Below are 21928 nucleotides of genomic sequence, written 5' to 3'. Positions count from 1 at the left end.
TAAGGTTAGGTTTGGACTTGGCTCCTCTTTCACCCCAGCTGCCAAACTAACCCTGATTCAGATCACCATCCTACCCATGCTAGATTATGGAAACATAATTTATAAATTGTCAGGTAAGGAGGGTGCTCTCGAGCAGCTAGATGTTCTTTACCATTCGGCCACCCTATGCTCCTCTGTAAACTGGTCATCTCTGTATAACCGTCGCAAGACCCACTGGTTGATGCTTATTTATAAAACCCTCTTAGGCCCCTCTCCCCCCATCTGAGATACTTACTGCAGCCCTCATCCTCCACATACTACACCCGTTCTGCCAGTTACATTCTATTAAAGGACCCACATTGTGCACACATCCCTGGGTCGCTCTTCTTTTCAGTTCGCTGCAGATTGCAACTGGAACGAGCTGCAAAAAACACTAAAACTGGACAGTTTTTTTCTCCATCTCTTCATTCAAAGACACTCTTACTGACATTTGTGGCTGCTTTGGGTGATGTATTGTTCTCTCTACCTTCTTGCCCTTTGCTGTTGTCTATGCACAATTATGTTTGTACGGTGTTTTGTGCTGCTACCATGTCGTATTGTCATGTGTTGCTGCCATACTATGTTGTTGTTTAAGGTCTCTCTTTACGTATTGCTGTGGTGCTCTCTCTTGTCGTCATGTGCGTTTTGTCCTATATCTTTATTTAACATTTTTAATCCCAGCCCCGCAGGAGGCCTTTTGGTAGGCCGTCATTGAAAATAAAACTTTGTTCTTAACTGACTTGCCTCGTTAAATAAAACATTTAAAAACCCGACGGCATAGACCGACTCGGCCATTCTCGCCTTTCCTCTCTTTTTGGTCTCTGCAGTGACCCCGCAGTTATCAAGTCTCCCCAACAGCAACCTTTTCCTGGCTGCTATTTCCTCCACCATCACTTCAAGATCTTATTTGCTTTAGTTTTTATTGCACTTTCCTTGGTTATCCATTTTTGGTTTCGCTGTAGCTTGTCTGATGGTTATAATTTGTGAAAAATATAGTTTTTTTGTGTGTGTAAAGTGTTTGCGAGCCAACTAAACATGTTTTATTCTTGAGACATAAAGCAAAAAAATAGATACAATAAAATGGGCCAAATCCTATCATCCCATTGGTTTCAAGCACATCGCTAATGTCAATGCCACGAAAGATATTTACTAAGTTCAAAAGAAAGATGTTCCTAAAAACGATGAATTCCTAAGAACATTTTGAGGAATTGCATTATTTGAACTTTTTATTTATTTGTAATTAGTATTTTGTGAATCCGATCCTGGTCGTTGTGGTTGAATCTGTGTTTGAAATTCATTGCTAGTAAACTATAAAAATTGAGTCGCACAATCCATATATAAACGGACAGTAATTTTGGGGGTAAATCACCAACGTTTCGGCGTCACTGTGCCTCCTTCAGGGTGATGTCATGAACTCTTGAACCAGGTTATGTAGACAAACAGTTCAATTAGTGCAACCAATGACAATAGTGGGGCATGTGTCATAATGATTAAGTTAATTAGAATGAATTGAGTGAAACTGTTAAAAAACAATAGTTTATGGCATATGAAATATATAGGCTATTAGGCATATATATAGGCATATGATATATATAGGTTATCATATACAAACATAATTTAATATTGTACATAATATTAGCATCAGCATACATTATTGTTTAATTCACTTTCACATGTTTAATTGTTTCCTATTTCATTTATATTTGTCACATGTAATCTTTTGGTTGAACCTTAATGCATAATAAGAATCATCAACTGGGGGAACATATTAGGTGTACCCTAATAAGCTGTAGAAAGAATATATCAAATTATAAGTCTTGTTCAAAAAAGGGTGAATTGTTCTCAACTTGCCTAGCTGGTTAAATAAAGGTGAAACAAAAAAATAAGAAGGACCTGAGATCAAAGTCAATATTCAGACCACTAGGGGTCAATGTTTTTAGATAGGATATCCAGTAAGCCTCTCTTTGTAGTAGTAGGATCTCGATGTTACCTCCTCTCCTTGGTAGAGCAACATCCTCAATTTGAGGGAGGAGATTGGATGGTGACCTGCTACTGGATAGTCAATGTTCTTACACCTGATTGAGCTGCGGGTGTTCAGCTATGCGTTGTTTTAATTGTCTTTTTCTTTGTCCTACGTGGCTTTTCCACATGAACAGGTGATGATATAGATTACGCCCTTGCTCTTTCATTGAGATGATATCCCTAACATTTGTCAACCTGTATTTGGGTGTCTGAAGGATGTTTTTGTAGTGCTATTGCACTGTGCGCATGAACCACATTTGTAGTTCCCATTTGGAATGGGTGTCAAATGTGTCTGAGTGGGCTCAGGGGGTATGTCAGATCTCACCAAGCTATCTCTAATATTGTGACCACGCTTATAGACCACCAGTGGGGGTTCCTTGAAGAGGTGTGTGATTTTTGTTGTTGTCTGATTGCAGAATATGCCAGTGCTTTTTCAGGATGGCTTTCATTTTCTCCGAATGGTTGCGTTTTTCTTTGGTTGAGTTTTTCCTCTCTTGTTTTTTGTTTTTTTTAAGATATTTTTATCATTGCAGCATCAATATTATGTCCTTGTAGCCTCTCATTTAGAATGCATCTGTCGTTTTTTTTTTTGCATTGCTGTTAAGATCTGTCTTGTGGCCACAGATTAGTTTAACCCTGCATAACTGGCTATATGGTAGACCATTCTTGAGGGGAAGGGGATGCATACTATCCGCACATAGCAAGGTATTGCAGTCTGTGGGCTTTGTGTCTAAGTCTGCTTGACTGAGGGACCTGACAGATAATTGTAAGGTACAGAGGTGAGATGGTCATTTTAAAAACAAGTTAACCACTATTATTGCACACAGAGTGAGGCCATGCAATGTATTTTACTCCTGAATTTAATTAGGCTTGCCATAACAAATGGTTTAAATACTTATTGAGTCAAGACATTTCGGCTTTAAATGTTTTATTAATTTGTAAAAATGTCTAAAAAACATCATTCCACTTTGAAATTATGGAGTATTGTGTGTAGGCCAGTGACACAATCTCAATTTAATCAATTTTACATTCAGGCTGTAACACAACAAAATGTGGAAAAAGTCACTGTAAGAGTTAGCTTTCCCTCGTTTTTATTTTAATTACATCAATACCTTTTTTGAATATTCAAACGGAAGGCACTGGTCATATTTCTCTGTTATTTGAGGGTCACTATTGACAACTTTGTTGAATTTATTAAAGGTCATCTAGACTTTTAGGCCTCAACCATCGGCCACATCTGTAATAAATACACTTTGGGGGGTTCGGGATATTTTTTTGTATGTTTTTTGCATGTCTGTAGGGTGTAGGAAACGCCATGCCTCACACATAGCATACAATGCATATGAAAAGTATTCACACCCCTTCCCCTTTCCACATTTTGCTACATTACAACCTTATTCTAAAATGGATTTAAAAAACATTTCCCTCATCAATCTACAGACAATACCCCATAATGACAAAGCAAAAACTGTTTTTTAGAAATGTTTGCAAATGTATTAAAAATAAAAACCTGGTCCTTTATTTACATAAGTATTCAGACCTTTTGCTATGGGAAATTGAGCTCAGGTGCATCATGTTTCCATGATCATCCTTGAGAGGTTTCTACAAGTTGGAGTCCACCTGTGGTAAATTCAATTGATTGGACATGATTTTGAATGGCAACGCACCTGTCTATATAAGGTTGACAGTGCATGTCAAAGCAAGAACCGAAGCCATGAGGTCAAAGGAATTGTCCGTAGAACTCCTAGACAGGATTGTGTCGAGGTACAGGTCTGGGGAAGGACAACCATCTCTGCAGCACTCTACCAATCAGGCCTTTATGGTAGAGTGGCCAAACGGAAGCCACTCCTCAGTTAAAGGCACATGCCAGCCCAAAAGGCACCTAAAGGACTCTCAGATCATGAGAAATAAGATTCTATGGTCTGATGAAACCAAGATTGAACTCTTTGGCCTGAATGCCAAGCCACCCATCTGGAGGAAACCTGGCACCATCCCTACAGTGAAGCATGGTTGTGGCAGCATCATGCTGTGGGGATGTTTTTCAGCGGCGGGGACTGGGAGACTAGTCAGGATCGAGGGAAAGATGAACAGAGCAGAGAGATCCTTGATGAAAACCTGCTCCAGATCGCTCAGGACCTCAGACTGGGGCGAAGGTTCACCTTCCAACAGGATAATGACCCTAAGCACGCAGCCAAGACGACACATGAGTGGCTACGGGACAAGTTCTTGAGTGGCCCAGCCAGAGTCCGAACTTGAACCCGGTCAAACATCTCTGGAGAGACCTGAAAATAGCTGTGCAGCGACACTCCCCATCAAACCTGACAACGCTTGAGAGTACCTGCAGAGAAGAATGGGAGAAACTTGTATTATCATAACCAAGAAGATTTGAGGCTGTAATCGCTGCCAAATGTCTTTCAACAAAGTACTGAGTAAAGGGCCTGAATACTTATGTAAATGTGATCTTTCAGTTTTGCATTTTTAATACATTTGCAAAAATGTCTATATACCTGTTTTTGCTTTGTCTTTATTGGGTATTATCTGTAGATTGTTGAGGGAAATAAACTTTAATACATTTTTGAAAAAGGCTGTAATGTAACAAATCTGGAAAAAGTAAATGGGTCTGAATACTTTCCGAATGGGCTGTATTTCTGAAGAGTGTTATTCGTAATGATCTGTCAAGAACAAAAATTGGCGATTGGCGTATTTGTTTGGCCACCCTGAACACCCACGTTATACACACCTGTCATTAGAATAATGAAGTACAGTGTTAAATCGTTGAAACAAGTATGGGGAATAACTGAAAGGACAACTGAATAATAACATAACTTAATGTGTATCTTGTTAAAATGGTCCAGTAGAGTAGACATTTTCATTTTGGTTATGCACACATCACTAAATAATTTGACATTGTTGGTCCAAGTATTAATCTAGTACAAACTGCTCATTCTCCTCAATACTCACTTCAGAATGTGTGAGAGCCGCTGGAGTCGCACATTTCCTGCTCTCTACCCAATGTGTGTGTATGTGTGCAGGCACTGCGGCGGAACAGTGGGAGATGGGAGCAGGCCTGAGTAGAGTAGGGAGGTAGGTGCGCTGTGTTCAGCACTACTCACCAAGCAGACTGGGGCCTGGAGAGCGGGGTGGATAGGAGGAGGGGCACATTCACACTAACCCTCCCGTGAGTTAGCTGTGGAGGAAGCCTCCACGCCTGGATAAACCCCATCAAAAGCGTATTAGATCTCCCTCCCTTCCCCCCCTTTCCACTCCCCCCGTCTCCCCCTTTCACACTCCTCCTCCCCCCTGCTGTATAATAGTATCTGGTCGAGCCACGTGGCGTGCCGACACGCGGTCGGGCAAAAGGGGAGTGATGATGAATTGCTCCCTGTTGGTGTTATCCGTGATGATAATTATTAATTTTCTCTCCCTCTTCCCTGGGAACGGGGGTCCGGAATGTGGCGGCATTCCAGAGCGGGCCGCCGGAAAGCCCGCTGTCATCACTTATCCCTGACAGATCCCGGGCCGAAGGCTAAACGCTGATGAAAATAAAAAGCGCTCATTTGATTTGTCCCATTTTCGCAGTTTGTGTGTCGTCCCCCCCCCATAAGTCCTCCTCTCTCATTCAACGTCCCCCTTTCTCACTCCCTCCTGGCCTCTCTCCCACCTTCTCTTTCTGTCTCTCGCCTTCTATTTCTCTCCCTCCCTCTCTCTCTCCCTAACCTATGCAGAGGTGGGTGGGCTGTAGTATTGGTGTGTAGCAGCCTCGTGGGGGTCTTATTTTTGGCTTACCCACCATGGTTAACTAAGCCTGTACTCTGCTTCAGTCTTTGGTGTTTCACGTTACAGTTTTGAAGCTTTGAGCTGATTAAGCTGGAATTAAGCCTATTTATCCCAGCGTTTCCTTTTCACTTTTTCATTCTTCCATTTTACTTTCTGTACGGGACATGCTATTACATTTTTCAGAAATAAAGTATCTGTAAGAGTTTTTAATAGAATTTAAACAGTATCGTATGTTTTTTGTAATCGTATTCCGAGTAAGTAATTATTTTTCAGTCCCTTCCAGAGCTGAAGATCTTTTGATTCCTTCTAGTGTTTTAAACATTTTTTTTTTATATGGATCATAAAGTCAAGATTTTTTTCTATCTTACGGAGCTCCCAGAGCTTCACTGCGACTAACCTGCCTAGTCTAACTCACTTCTCAATTTCAACAGTCCTCTTATTCAGTTGAATGAAGGCCAACCTATGGTCTGGAATGAAGGCAGTCATTGTTAACAAAAATTAGGTTTAGTTTTAGTAGTTTGTGTTGAGCAATTCGTCATTAGTAGTTTTAGACAGTATATTTATCAGGTTTAAGGTTTAGTTGTCTGTATTAAGAGACTGCTGATTTGTTTTGTTCAGGCAGAGTGTATTTGTCAGGATTATGAAAGTTAAACATTCTAGAGACTTGGGTTCAGTGCTGCCAATGCAACCTGTGATCTCACGCTTTATAACGTTGAAACCTCAACTCACCAGACATTTCCAAACAGAACAAAATCTGAGATGTTTGTAAGTTTCATTTCTTTGATTGTTTTAATGGACTTCCTCTCTCTGTCCCATCGAAAAAGTTGAAAACAACGCAGAGGTGACAATCAATCCCGCTTATGAGGCGTTGTCAACGGCGACGAGAGCCGAGGCTGATCCCTACCCCAAATACCAGCGAGAGGTGAATCCGCTCTGCCTGACGAGCAATTAGGCCTAATTTCCCAATTACCTCGCGACTGAGCGTTCCTGTGGCGTTCATTAAAAGCCATAATTGCATTGGGTTGACATGCTCCTTTTTCCCACTTTGGGACGTTTCTCCCAGTCTGGCTCAGTGCTAGTGCTAGGTTCCCGCCCCTGCCTGTCTGAATCAATAAAGGCTGATTGTAGAACGCAGCGTTGAGTGTGTGGAACATGGAGTCGATGACGGCCCAGTGATTATGAAGTATGGACCCCCAGTATGTTTGTGTGTGTCCAACCTCCTTTTCTCGGGACACACATTCACTCTTGCTTTGAAATTCCTGAGCGGGGAGTGTTGAACCACACCTTTAATGCTGATGTGTGGTGTAAATACTAAGCATAATGTCTTGCTCATTTCAAGGATTGCTGTACCCGAGGGATATTTTAGCTTCATGGCCCACCAAGTTCAACCACCACCCTCTCAGAAGTAAGCTATCATGACTCCTTCACTATTTCACACTCACTGTCTCTCTATTTCCCTCTCTCTTTTCCTTCTCTGCCATGCTCTTTTCCTGTCTATATCTCCCTCCCATGGCTCGCTCTTTCTCTCCCCTTGCATTGATTCTGGTCCTCTTTGTCTGCGAGAACCGGCATCCAAATTGTCAGCTGCGGCAGGATTAAAAGCTATTAGTTCTGCATCATTGCCACTACAAGTGCGCTCTAGAGATTGATAGTGACTCTCTTCCTTCAGTTGGGGGAGAAACAAGAGGAAAACTGGCCTGAGGGGGTCGTTTTTACCTCACACATCTAAAGAGAACAGTCACCTCCAGGCCGTGTGTGTGTGTGTGTGTGTGTGTGTGTGTGTGTGTGTGTGTGTGTGTGTGTGTGTGTGTGTGTGTGTGTGAGAGAGAGAGAGAGAGATTTCAATTTGTTTAGTTACGTGAATTGTTTTTCACTCAAGTGTTTGTTTATAGCTTAAGGCTCAGTCATGTATTTGAGTCTGAAATGAACACCCACCATGAATTCATAGAAATAGTGTAATTACAAAATGATGATCTATTCACAAATGGCTGTGCAATATGCATCTATACTGTACACACATACCATTCAAGAATACCCACGGCATTACATATACACACAGGCCTACCCTTTAAGAGCAATACAAACAATAAGATATGCACAAACACACACACAAGGGTTTATTTTCATCATGAAATGACTCTTACTTTACAATACACGGGCTGTGTTCGAATTAGACCTAGTAGCCACCACATTAAAAAGCCGACATTGCTTATTTTGTGTAACACACCGGTATTAGCCGGTCAGCAAAATATGCCCAGTATTATCAGGGACAGCCAAAAAGTAATTTATTTATTTTGTGAAGCGACAGGCCTCAGACGAGGTGAGGTGTACCACATGGGACCACCGTGTGTCGACTCAGCCAAATGTAAGGCTCCATGTTGTTTTTAGATGGGAGGTTGCAGAGAGGGGACCCTTGGTTCTATTGAGTTCTGCCCTTCCACAGCGAGCCACGACTGCCCACACAGTAGCTGTGGGAGGATGCCAAAGGTTTAGCACCCACTCAATAAATAATGTAGTTTGGTTTACCTTGGTGTCCATATCCTGTGACGTAGATATACACTGCCGGTCAAACATTTTAGAACACCTACTCATTCAAGAGTTTTTATTTATTTTTACGATTTTCTACATTGTAGAGTAATAGTGAGCACATCAAAACTATGAAATAACACGTATGGAATCAGGTAGTAACCCAAAAAGTGTTAAACAAATCAAAATATATTTGAGATTCTTCAAATAGCCACCCTTTGCCTTGATGACAGCTTTGCACACTCTTGGCATTCTCTCAACCAGCTTCATGCGGTAGTCAACTGGAATGCATTTCAATTAATAGGTGTGCCTTGTTAAAAGTACATTTGTGGAATTTCTTTCCTTAATGTGTTTGAGTTGTGTTGTGACAAGTTAGGGGGGGTATACAGCAAATTGCCTTATTTGGTAAAAGACCAAGTCCATATTATGGCAATTCAAGGCACACTTAACCAGCATGGCTACCACAGTGATACTCAATCCCCTCTGGTTTGGGCTTATTTATTTTATTGAACCTTTATTTAACTAGGCAAGTCAGTTAAGGACAAATTATTATTTACAATAACGGCTTAACCCGGACAACGCTGGGCCAATTGTGTGCCACCTTATGGGACTCCCAATCACGGCCGGATTTGATACAGCCTGTATTCGAACCAGCACCTCTTGCACTGAGATTCAGTGCCTTAGAACACTGCGTCACCCGGGAGCCCAAAGTGGGCTTAGTGGGATGATCATTTGTTTTTCAACGGGAAAATGACCCAACACGCCTCCAGGTTGTGTAAGAGTCTTTTCAGCATTTTACCATCAGGCTCTGACCCATGGCCACATTTCCCTGTATTCACAGACCAAGCTTCTCGCGCACTCCGTCGTACACTGTGTCGCTGTGTAACCTTTGTGGGGGGAGGGATTAAGGTCAGGACCTTGTCCACTGTGTAGCTTTTTCCATTTGGGGCCAAAGGAGAGGTTTTGTCCAATGCTGTGCATTATTCTGACTTCCAGGGAAAAGTAAAAGACAGTTTTTTTCTTTCTTTAAATGTAAAGAAATAACAATCAAGAATCAATAAACAAAACAATAATGTTAATAACCGAAATGAAGCTTAAAAAAAATGGTTGTGACCATTTTGGTTTTGACAATTTAGACTTATTTTGGACATTAATGTATCCCCATAGCTAGCATATGGCTAGCTAGCTCTACATTTGGACAGTTTTACATCCTCAATATATATTGTAGTCCCAAAACCATACATAAAGATTTACCAAATTTTTCACTAATTTTCTTTAAAGTGTTGGGAGACAGACATCTCACTATATGGTCATGATGGAAAGGGGTGCATCCCATTTCCTGGTTATAATTGTATCGAAACAAGCATTTCGCTACACCTGCTAAACATGTGTATGTGACCAATAAAAGTTTATTTGATTTGAGGTGTGTGGCTTAAAGCGCATTCATTCTTCAGTCTTTTAATGTGTTTCGATAATAACATCCAAAGTGGGGACAATACTTTCAGAGAAACAAAAAATTAAACAAAAACGACTAACTAGTTCAAGATTTTCTATTGAAATAATAGTGTTATAAAATTACCAAAAAATATTTTTATTTTCAAAAATACATTTTTGACTGTCAATACGAATGGGTATCTGAACAATGATTTTGTAATATCTTAATTTAACAATATGTTTGTTATTGTCTTAAAATTAATTAGAATAAATCATGATCTCAATAAATGTTCTAAGCTTGGAGACATATTTGTTTTCAAACAATTTTAACCACTTCTGTAGAATGACCCACATAGTGTAGTACTTTTGACCAGGGCCCTAAGGCCCCGGTGGTGTTGTCATATCACATTCTAACAACCCTCTCATATTTCATTTCCAGGCCATCGTGGGCTACTTTGACATTTTCTTCGACAGATACTGCGGCAACAAGGTAAGCAGCATGCGGCGTCCCTTCCGTTTTTAACAGCCACCCAATTTACATTCACGATTTGGCGTTCCCCACATCCTTGGGAGGCAATCGACACCGGGGCGCTTCCTGATTGCTGATGTAAGCACCCACCGGAGCTGGCCACTCGGAACAGCCAATGCCAAGCTCCGCGAGGGACGTGCCGACAAGTCTTTTAATTGCACGTCCTATTTTACCTACAATGTGAGCATAATGTGGCGGCAGGGTAGCCTAGTGGTTAGAGCGTTGGACTAGGAACCGGAAGGTTGCAAGTTCAAATCCCCGAGCTGACAAGGTTCAAATCTGTCATTCTGCCCCTGAACAGGCAGTTAACCCACTGTTCCTAGGCCGTCATTGAAAATAAGAATTTGTTCTTAACTGACTTGCCTAGTTAAATAAAGGTAAAATAAAAATGAAGTACATCTAGTCTTTAGAAGACTATGAGTAGAACACAGAAATAGAAGTGTCACAATGGAATGAGTTGTTAATTCATGTTGATTGCTGTTGCCCAAGACTAAATAACATGTTCTGCTTTTGAATCACAGGTGATGTTCTCCACGGGGCCACAGGTCACCAAGACGCATTGGAAGCAGACAGTATTCCTGCTAGAAAATCCCATCCCTGTACAAGCAGGTCAGTTTCCATTACAGCACTGGTTTCTTGAATGTGTGTGCGTGTGGGGATGTACGTGTGTGTGTGTGTGTGCACACGGGCCTGCATGTTTGTGCCTGTATGGACATGTCTCTCTATGTCTATTGTGGTGCACTGCATCTTCAATCCCAGCTGTCACCTGTGATGTTATTTTTTTACACGCCGATCTTCCTCGAACATCATACTGAGAGCCAGGTAATCTGTCAGTGGTGCTGATGTAGTCAGGGTGTGCAACGCTAGTTATCTGTCACCTATAGAGAGACAGAGTGAGATCAAAACTAATCAGTCAGTCATCAAAAACACAATGTAAAACTTTATCTTATAGCTGTCATGACTGTCCACGAGAATCCAAATAGATCAGGTTTCCAATAAATAACTTCAATCAGACCCCCTCTCACCCTAGAGGGGGGAAGGAAAGAACTAGGGGGGGTTATCAACTCTAGCCCTGTTGTAAATCAAGGGAGAAGATTCAGGTCTGAACTCTCAAGATTCAGCAAAGGAATGTAATTTGATTCAACAGACATTTTCCCACTAAAACTCTAACACTTTCAAAAGCGAATACTGGAACAATATTTCTAACGTAGAACATGGGGAAGGTGCGAGGCGACTGTCATTTTTCATTATTTTGTGATGTCATTGAAAATGTTAAAATGGAAATACTGTAACTTGAAAGTATACCCACTACATGTATGAGGTTTTCATACTCTGCGTTGTGGATGTAATATGACCGATGATGAAAGTGTTTTTGTTAAGAGAGAGATGTGATTTGAGAAGCAATAAGAGATCATTGTTTTATAATTTTGCACAGTGAGTAGCTACCGCCCGGAGTAAGGTCAGGGAGTGTGCCAGCCTGCCGGAACTGCCCCTTTTTAAGCAAACTGTATAAATGATGGGTTACGGAAAAAAACACATCACACCAGAAAGACGTGAAGCTGCTGCTTCACCTTTAAAGTGTTTTGAACTTTGAATCTCAACACGAGGTGGAGACGAAAAATTCACCTCCCGGACAATCACTCATAAGGCTGATTAGCTGTCCTAAGTAAAGTATCTTCAAAAGTGGATTTAAGTAGGACCATTCTGTTACTCTGCTCAAACCATCGTATTATGCTACTCTCATCACACCATTGGGGAAGCATCGACACGGCTGGCTAGCCTATCTTCAAAGAAGCATCTTCAAGAGCGAAAGTAAGGAAAACCCAACTCTGTAGTTCTGTTCAGGACAACACAACAATTCACCGGATACCGGACAACTACAAAGGAAGACAACAGTAGAAGACTTGTTGGAACCATTTTGGACAATCAGAGCCTTGCCGCGAAAAGCGAAAAGGCCCACCCCCTTCCCAAGGCTGCCCTGTCCACCAAGAGATCCCCGGAAAACCCAGGCATTTCACGTAAATACATTAATGATTTCTTACTCAAAGTGGGCGGCGGTTTGTGTGCAAAGTATATGGTTACTGTAAGTGAGAGTAGTTTCTGAATACCAATGTTTAGTGTCTCTGTCCCTCTCTCTTTCTACCTCCATCTCTTCTTTAACAAGCAGCCATGTTGTTGTCATTCCGCTAGGGACCTGTTTTCAGCGTATTAAGTCTCCAGTCAATAACCAATGCAAAGTGTGTATGTTTATCCCGTGTTCCCAGTTAATTAGCTAGTAAATAAATAATTAAACCAATTTGTGTAGTACTGAATCGTAAGTAAGGGATGGGTATTTGCAGATGCAAGGAGGTTACGACTGTTCAGAATGATTATATTATACAAGGTTATGATTAATAAGTTGACTGTTTATAGATGCGATAGGTAAAATAGCTTTTTGAGTTTCGACCTGGAGATGGTAACTCTTTAAAGAACCGCTCTCGTGGTGCCCCAGATCCTAGTGAGTGAATTGTTACATGATTAATTTAATCGGGTAACAATTAAACATAGTTAGTTAATTAGATAAATAAGTCTTCAGATGAATGTTAAAGTTAAGTCACTACATAGCTTACCTCAAGCAAGCACGTACTGAACAGAACATATAAAGCAAAACAATTTATAACTAAGCCAATTAAAATATAATTTTATTAAGTGATGCTGTTACTGATGTGATATGTATGAAGCTGTGTGTATGCAGTGAATGTAAGTGTATGATGTGAATTATGGTGTGTGTGTGTGTGTGTGTGCACGTGTGTGTACAGTGCTTTGAGAACGTGCGTTTGTGTATGTATAGTACTATACTTTGTGAACGATGGTGTGTGTGTGTTGTATGTGATGGCCTGTGTGCGTTATCGTAATGGGAATCAGGGATGTGTCCAGTGATGAGACCGTAGCGCCGTGCTGTCCAGTCTTCCCCCCACTATCATCAGATAGGAGGCAAGTGTAATGAATGGCCTGTATGGGGACTGGACATCCACTGTCCCCAAGTAAAGCACCACTCAGCACCTGGCCAGATCCACAGCCACGATGACTGTTATCCCACTGACGCTCCCATAACATTAACGCAACGTTCACATTGTGTCCGTCAGTTAAGTGCCTGCTTTTGAGTGCAACACTGCAGTGTTGAATTTTGTTATGACAGTGCGAAGCAGCAGTGTGTCCGTTAGCCAGTATAAAAGCAAACACATTAAAACATTGCCAGAAATGGGCAAATGTGTTGAAACACTTTAGTGTTAAAATGTGTTATGATACTGCAGTGTGTTAAAATGTGTTGAGACATTAGCGTTAAAATGTGATCTCTCAAGGCCAATTCCCATGATTGTAAATGGTTAAGACACTGCATGGTGTTTAAATGTATTGAGTAGGGATGGGTACCGAAACCCGGTATTAAAGCTCCCCGGGGCTAAATTATGAAAGGCCGTAGTATTGATAAGCTCCGACGTTATCGGGTCTGCATTCAGTATTGGAGAAATTAAGAAAATACATTTCCTATTTATTATTGCTATATAAACATTATCTTGCACATTTTATCTCACCAACCGTTTCTAATTTGCAATAAGATTAAGACATTTGTTTATGATGCATTTTCGCTATTCCCAATCCAGAAGAGTAACTCTCACGCGCGGAGCCTGTCTCTCACGCGCTACAGCGCACACACACACAAGAAAGACCCTGCTCTTAATTAGTGCCGATGGCGGAGAGAACTAAACGTTCAAAAGTGTGGTTGCACTTCACCGGAGTCGATGCTGTCAATTGCAACAAGACTTTTGCTTGTAAGGGCGAAAACACGAGCAATCTGTCCAAACATCAATTGAAAGTGATCATGTACAGGCAGAGGAATGCACAGTTTTCGACTGCCAGGCACGTAGTTCATCTCTCGTTGGCCGATCTACGTTAGGTATGTATGCTAGCTGCCTGGAGCCCACACATGGAGTTAACTAAATTACGAGAACATGGATTCATGATCAAAAGTAGCTACGGGTGCGTTCATAAATTCAATCACCCATTTAAAGATTTTCCTACTTTTTTGTTAAAGTTGCAGCTACAGTGAACCAACCCACTCCTCCCTCTAATGCCGCTGGTCCAGGCCAAAGACCAGCCCAAAGCCCCTTCACGCTGGCAGCTAGTGGGAGGATGACTAAGGAGAGGGTGAATGAGTGCCACCTAGTGAAAGGCCTACACCCCTTTGCAACAGTGGAGTCCAAGGGCTTTAGGTAATAGTCTGTTGAGTTGTATTAATTTTTAGGATATAGTAGTATAAAAGGGTTGTATGTTAGTCCCATCACTCCACAATACAATACACAATAATTCAACACATGGAATATCTTGTTTAACTGTAGGGGGATGAGCAAGGCAACCCCAAATATACCCCTCCCCCCAGGAGTTACCTCAGTGACACATTAATTCCTACCTGGTATGGTGTAGAAAAAGCAAATGTGATCACTGAGCTGAAGGACGTGCCAAAGTTAGCCATCACATCAGACAGGTGGACCAGCCTCTGTCAGGACCACTGACAGTACACTGTTACAGTGTACTACACAAGCCAGGGCAGTGTAAAACAGAATGTCCTCCACACCAGGGCAGTGTACAAATCGCAAACTGCCGAAGTAGTGGCAGAGGAGATCTCAGACATTCTGGAAGAGTTTGAGATAGAGCCGAGCAAGATTGTACCTGTGACTGTTGATAATGCTGGCGATATGGATGTTGCCATATGCTTTGCGCACACATTGAATCTGGCAGCGCAGAAAATCTACAAAACTACTTCCATTGATTAATGGGCAGCCCTAATCAGAGCAGTGGTCGTATTTTTCAAGAGATCCTCGATATCCAAAACAGTCTTGAAGGAAAAGCAGCAGCTCTTTGGTAAGAAGCCAGTTCATTCTATTAAAAGTATTACTTAGAAATTCCCACATTTAACAATTTCATTCAATATTCAAGTGTGTGGTAATTCATTGTGTGTTGTTTTTTGTTGTGGTTTCAGGCCTTCCGCAACACTCAGTCATCCTTGATGTCAAGACCAGATTCATGGAGGAGTATCCAGCGATCCAAGCAGCAGCCTTGGACCCATGACTGCGAAAAGCAATGACCAAGGACTACCTGGACCGTCTGAAGGACGAGGACTTCCATAAGGCTGAGGAGTTTGTCCAGCTCATGAGAATCCTCTACACATCCACACTGCGTGTGTGTCATGTGAAAAGAATGCCACCTGTGGACAGATCATACCCATCCTCCAAAAAGCACTTCACTGAAGCACGAAGATACAACGTTTGTGGCAACCATCAAAGAGAAGGTGTGGGAGAACCTCTACGAGCGCTATCAGGATGAGAACATTCAAGCCTTCCTGCATGAGGCCACAGCAATGGACCCCAGATTTAAAGTGAGGCCGGTGAGTGACGCCACCGGGGACAGGCTGAGGAAGGCAACTGATGAGGCCAATGTGACAGGAGCAACACCAGGGCTGTCAGAGGAGCCGGAGCAGACAGACACAGAGCACCTGCAACAGGAGGAGGAGTCTGAAGGAGAGGAAACGGAGGAGACAGTCCCCATGGCTGAAGATCCTGTGATGTGGTGGTGGGAGAAGAGAGCTACTCTGCCCCTCCTCACAAACATTGCAACAAGCTACCTCTGTGCTCAAGCCTCCTCCAACCCTAGCGAGAGGGTATTTTCGACTGAGGGAACACAATCAGCCAGGAGAGGTCCCGACTTCTGCCAAAGAAGGCAAATATGTTGATATTTCTCCAGAAGAACTGCTAAGAACTTTTGCAGCCTTACCTGCATGCCCCACCCGTGTTGATCTATACCACTGTCTTTTCTTTTGCAGGAAAATATTGATAATTTAATTTGTTTTACATTTCCATCATCACAACATTACAGTCTATAATAGTGATTTGTTCAAAACATTGCTGTTTCTTTTGCTGTAAATTATTGTTTATTTTATTTATTTTACATTTCATAAAATAAAGCAATGTTAATTCTGTTCTTAATTTGTTTGGGGGGTTTTTTTTGTAAAAAAAAAATAACAAAAATAACCGATAAGAATACGGTTAAAGTACCGGATCGATATGCAGTATCGGTAAGAGTGGTAATACCATTCAAATTTTACCTATACCCATCCCTAGTTTTGAGACACCTCAGTGTTAAAACGGGTTAAGACCCTGCAGTGTTGAAGTGGGTTAAAACGCTGCAGAGTGTATAGAAAGGTCGCCTAGCATCTGCTGACAGTCTGGCCCAACTCATAACAGCAGCCTCTGCCATATGCACACTGTGGGTGTGTGAGTGAGTGAGAAAGAGATTTGCAGTGACTGTTCTATTTTTTCTAAATGTATTCTTATTGAAGAGTAAACCAGTTTGGTAAAATCTACAGTGCTCCGGTAGTGCTTCTCTATCCATCAACGCTCTGGATACACACACACGCCCTGCTGGCCTCATGCATGCACATTTCATTCTTCAAACAAGCAGACACCCACAAATGCCCTCCAGCCCTTAGGTAAATTAGCTCAATGCTCTCTGTATTTGGCGCTAGCTGACTCACCCACTCTCCTTAGGCATCAGTTAACAGAGTGATGAGATCCCCAAGTTAGGCTGTGAACACTCACGACTGCTGGAATACCCCCCACTCCCCCACACACACACACACAAACTAACATGTGCACACACATAGCTCACTATTATCACAATACTCACTACTGCTGAAATGGGCTACACACTCACACACCTGCCTCTGTCATTACTCACAACTGGTGGAAGGAGCACTGCCCTGCATACTAAACACACTCAAAACAGACCAACTCACCTGGAAATATTCACATCAAAGGTTCACATCAATGTTGGTGGGATTATCTCTCTTTCTCTCTCTACATACAGCATTCCATTGTGAGATACAGTTTTTGATCACCGATCGATAGGCCTAGTGCGCGGTTCTGACTCTGTCTGCCTGGTGGCCAACCTGCCTATACTGTGCCCCTCCCTGCTCTCCCTCCATCGCTAGCTCGCTATGAAAGATGCAAGTGTTCGTGTTCTCAGAAGTATGGCCTCTAATCAGTCTCCTCCATTACAAAAACACAGAATCTTCCTAGTGAAATCTAATCTTGACGTGCAAGAAGTCGAGGGATCAATTGTGCAAGGATGTCGACTCTCCTTGAGGCCGACTCATCTTTGTTAACAGTTTGAAAAATGGCAGGGAAAGGCAAGCGACAATATGAAGGAAGTGCTGTATGGCAATACTTTGAGAAATTAAATGGGGTGGAATTGAGGTACAGTAATGGTAGTACAGGAGCGATGCTTAACCTTCTGGAAGGGACGCACCATGACACTCAAACCATTTCCTGCAGCAGGGCAGCTACATTGTGAGTCACATGGAATTTTATACATTTTTCTTATTGTTTTAACGTTAACATTTATTTTCCATTTCTCACATCCCTAAAATAAAAAAAAGTGTATCCCACAAAAATCAACACCCAATATTCAATACAAAATACAATTTGTAGAGTCTATAAAGACTGGAAAGGGCAAAGGTTCTGACCTCGTAGAAAGAGAGATGGCCTTCGTCTCAAGTGGCATCCTATTCCCCTATACAGAGCATTCGGAAAAGTTTTCAGGCCCCTTTACTTTTTCCACATTATGTTATGTTCCAACCTTATTCTAATTATTCTTATTCTTATTTTTTTGCCCTCATCAATCTACACACAATACCCCATAATGACAAAGCAAAAACAGTTTTTGTTGCTCATTTATAAAACAAAATTAAAATATTACATTTACATAAGTATTCAGAACCTTTACTCAGTAATTTTTTTGAAGCACCTGTGATTACAGCCTCGAGTCTTATTGGGTTATGATGCTGCAAGCTTGGCAGACCTGTATTTGGGGAGTTTCTCCCATTCTTCCCTGCAGATCCTCTCAAGCGGATGGAAGGTGAACCTTCACCTCAGTATGAGGTGCTGAGCGCTCTGGAGCAGATTTTCATCAAGGATCTCTCTGTACTTTGCTTTGTTCATCTTTCCCTCGATCCTTCAGTCTCTCAGCTGAAAAACATCCCCACAGCATGATGCTGCCACCACCATGCTTTACTGTAGGGATGGTGCTTGGTTTCCTCCAGATGCGACGCTTGGCATTCAGGCCAAAAAGTTTAATCTTGGTTTCATCAAACCCTTGATAATCTTGTTTCTCATGGTCTGAGAGTCCTTTCGGTGCCTTTTGGCAAACTTGTCCCTTTTACTGAGGAGTGGCTTCCGTCTGGCCACTCTACCATAAAATCCTGATTGGTGCAGTGTTGCAGAGATGGTTGTCCTTCTGGAAGGTTCTCCCATCTCCACAGAGGAATTCTGGAGCTTTGTGGGGTGTCCATCGGGTTCTTGGTCACCTCCCTGACCAAGGCCCTTTTCACCCGATTGCTCAGTTTGGCCCGGGGGCGGCCAGCTCTAGGAAGAGTCTAAAGTCTTAAGAATGATGGAGGCCACTGTGTTCTTGGGGACCTTCGATGCTGCAGACATTTTTTGATACCCTTCCCCAGAGCTGTGCCTCGACACAATCATGTCTCGGAGCTCTACTGAATTCCTTTGACCTCATGGCCTGGTTTTTGCTCTGACATGCGTTGTCAACAGTTGGACCTTATAGACAGGTGTGTGCCTTTCCAAATCATGTCCAATCAATTGAATTTATCACAGTTGGACTCCAATCAAGTTGTAGAAACATTTCAAGGATGATCAATGGAAACAGGATGCACCTGAGCTCAATTTGGAGCGTCATAGCAAAGGTTCTGAGCGTCATAGCAAAGGGTCTATTTATTTTACAGAGTGCTGTCAAAGAGACACACCTGATTTAAAACAACAAGGGTTGAGAAACACAACCTGACTTGCAGCAACGCCAATGTCTCTCCGCTCTGTGCATCCGGTGATACATCTGTGGTGAGACTGAAGCATATGAGATGTGTTTGTATGAGTGCAGTAATTAACCACAGGAGGCTGAGTCAACACACACACACACGCAAAGAGATGTTGGTGTTTCGAGAGAGAAAAACAGCACGCAGTGGGCCGGAACAAAACATCGCTGAGAACTACTCGGAGCTGGCAGGTTAATAAATTAAACGCAGCATCATTTGTCATGCTCCTCTGTTCTGTATGACTAGGAAATGGATGAGGTGGGATTTTCATAGGGTTAGGGATTTTTTTTATATCATTTTTTCAGCTGCCTACTTTGGTTGTTTGTTCAAGAACCAAGGTCATACTTTGTGCGAGGATGTACCATGATCTTATAGATGAAACCACGGCCTGGTTATCTGTTTCTTGGATCAACCAGAGGACCTGAAACTTGGGGGGGGAGTTTGCTGCAGATTTCGATAGGCCGGCGAGTCACTTTCCTCCATCCCTTTTAACTCTAGTGTCCTCGCTGTGCCCTTTGTCCTGCCATAACTCTTCTGTCTTCTTCTTGTGCCTCTTACTGATGGAATTCTCTTTCACTTTCCCTCCAACTCTCACTTCCCCCCCCCCCCCCCTGTGTTTTAGTGCTGAAGGTCCTTGAGGAGCTGAGCTGCATCAGGCAGACAGCAGGGTGTAATTCCCCAGGCCTGCTTTATGTACTGCTCAGACAGGTGCTCATGGTATACGACCCCCCCTGACACTGCCTGACTACACCTCCTCTACCTATCCACCTCTTCTTAGACAGAAAGAGAGGAGGGTGAGAGAGAGTTTTATGTAGAAAGGGGGAGATAGGGAGACTAGGTTGAAATGCTGCTGCTGTGCACATCACTGCAGTGCTGGGGGGATAGATGGAAGTTGTTCTGCCTTGGGAGAAGTTGGAAAGGGAGGTGTGTGCATGCGTGCTTGATTTTAATTTTTTTAATGAACAGCTTAAAAGCGCACATGATGACGCATTAAAACATTAAACAACCATTTTTCAGTGTGGTCCTCAAAAACATACAATGTTTTGTGCGCGTGCAACATTTGCTACTTCTAATCGATGTCTGCAAAAAAAGTATGTGTATAGGTCTATGGCAGAAGTGTCAAGTTAAGTGTTACCTTGTCTTGTTCTTACCTTTGCCATGTGAGGTCAGTTTGACCTGCTGGGCAAGAGAGACCGTGACCACCCTCTGTTTGGAGAAATCTGAGCAGGAGGAGGGCGAGAGATGAACAGAGATGATAAACATCTACATTTTCTGAAGATAATACTTTGAGCACACACTAGATCTGATTGTAGGTATACAAACAACTCCAACCAGTTAATGCTGAAAAAGGAAGCATTTAACCAATTCACCAAAATATCATGATCCTTAATTTTTTTATTTTACATTGGAGGATGGGCCCTGGTCAAATGTAGTGCATTTGATAGGGAATAGTGTCCCATTTGGGGCACAGTCCCGGTTTGGAGAGCACCAGTGAGTGTAATGGACTAAGATGGCGCATTTCTGTGGCTGTGTGTGGTTAACGTTATTGGCATGTTGATGATCGAGGTCTCTGTGAAAGGACCAGCTCTATTTCTCTTTTGATTTCAACACATGATCAATTCTCCCTCAGTTTCTGGCTACTTCACTAGATTGCTAGAGGCAATCTAGGGCCTTCTCGAGTCCTGAGGTTAACGCCGCGGAGAAAATACAGTGGTGTATAATGTCTCACTAATCAAATGAACAGTACCGCAACATTGAGGTTTGGGACTTGTCAATTCTTCCGTACTTTCAAGAAAGTGTATGTGTTTGTGAACATTTGTTTTAGTGTTAATGATCAGAATGTGTTTCTCAATCCAGTCCTCAGGGACAACCAGCCATTTCACATAGCCTATTGATCTATTCTACTAGCACACCTGGGTTGTGTTCAATAGGCACCATACGGAAGAAAACATACTGAAACAGGGATGGACTACCTGAAGAAGTGCTCATTCCCCTTTCTGTTGCGTACCCTAATAAGCACGACTCTGCACAACGAACTGTTTCTGTTGTATGAGCATTTGTAGCATTTCTGTGTGTGTGTTTCTCGGCAGAAAAGTAGAATCTTCCTCCCAGTTTCCCGCCAAGTTTGTTTTCTTTTATTCAATCATTTAATCCCAGACTCGTTTTAGTTACCCTGCAGAGGTTGCATTTTGTCAGAGGACTATCGCAGTCAAGCAATTACTCTTTTGGCCTTTTTTAAACCCTGTATTCCAAGCTATGGGATGCGTCCCAAATGGCACCCTGTTCTCTATATCCCTCAAACTCAACTCTCGACCTCGAAGCCAGTTCCACTGCGTTTTTTTTATTGTTCCCCTCTAATCAGGGATTGATTTAGACAGTGGGTGCAATTAATTATCAGGTAGAACAGAAAACCAGCAGGCTCCGGACCTCGTAGAATAAGAATTGAATACCCCTTGCCCTATATAGTGCACTATTTTTGACCAAAACCCTATGGGCCCTGGTCAAAAGTGGTGCACTAAAAAGGGAATAGGGTGCCATTTGGGACACAGGCTTAGACTTACTGTAGCATACCCCTGCATAGCCTGCCTTCCCATTCTGGCTCCCCTCAAGTGTTGCGCAAGGCTAGGTTCCATTTCAGCCCCTTTTCCCAGCCCCACAAAATCGAACCCTGGGGTACCCCTTTAAGTTTTTCAAGAAATTCAGAT

The 21928-nt window shown here is 42.4% G+C and overlaps 1 protein-coding gene across 2 annotated transcripts in view; it reads left to right on the top strand.

The window, feature by feature from the left end:
- prmt3 (protein arginine methyltransferase 3) overlaps positions 1-21928 on the top strand; it is a 108217-nt gene that overhangs the window by 71082 nt on the left and 15207 nt on the right. For both annotated transcript variants that reach the window (XM_021606802.2, XM_021606801.2), the window contains exons 14-15: positions 10217-10267; positions 10828-10915. In XM_021606802.2, coding sequence (XP_021462477.2) covers positions 10217-10267; positions 10828-10915 — 139 coding nt within the window. The remainder of the gene's footprint in view (positions 1-10216; positions 10268-10827; positions 10916-21928) is intronic.

The sequence above is a fragment of the Oncorhynchus mykiss genome, chromosome 6 (assembly GCF_013265735.2).
Source record: "Oncorhynchus mykiss isolate Arlee chromosome 6, USDA_OmykA_1.1, whole genome shotgun sequence".
NCBI classification, from domain to species: domain Eukaryota; kingdom Metazoa; phylum Chordata; class Actinopteri; order Salmoniformes; family Salmonidae; genus Oncorhynchus; species Oncorhynchus mykiss.
This window is presented reverse-complemented; position numbering and strand designations above follow the sequence as displayed.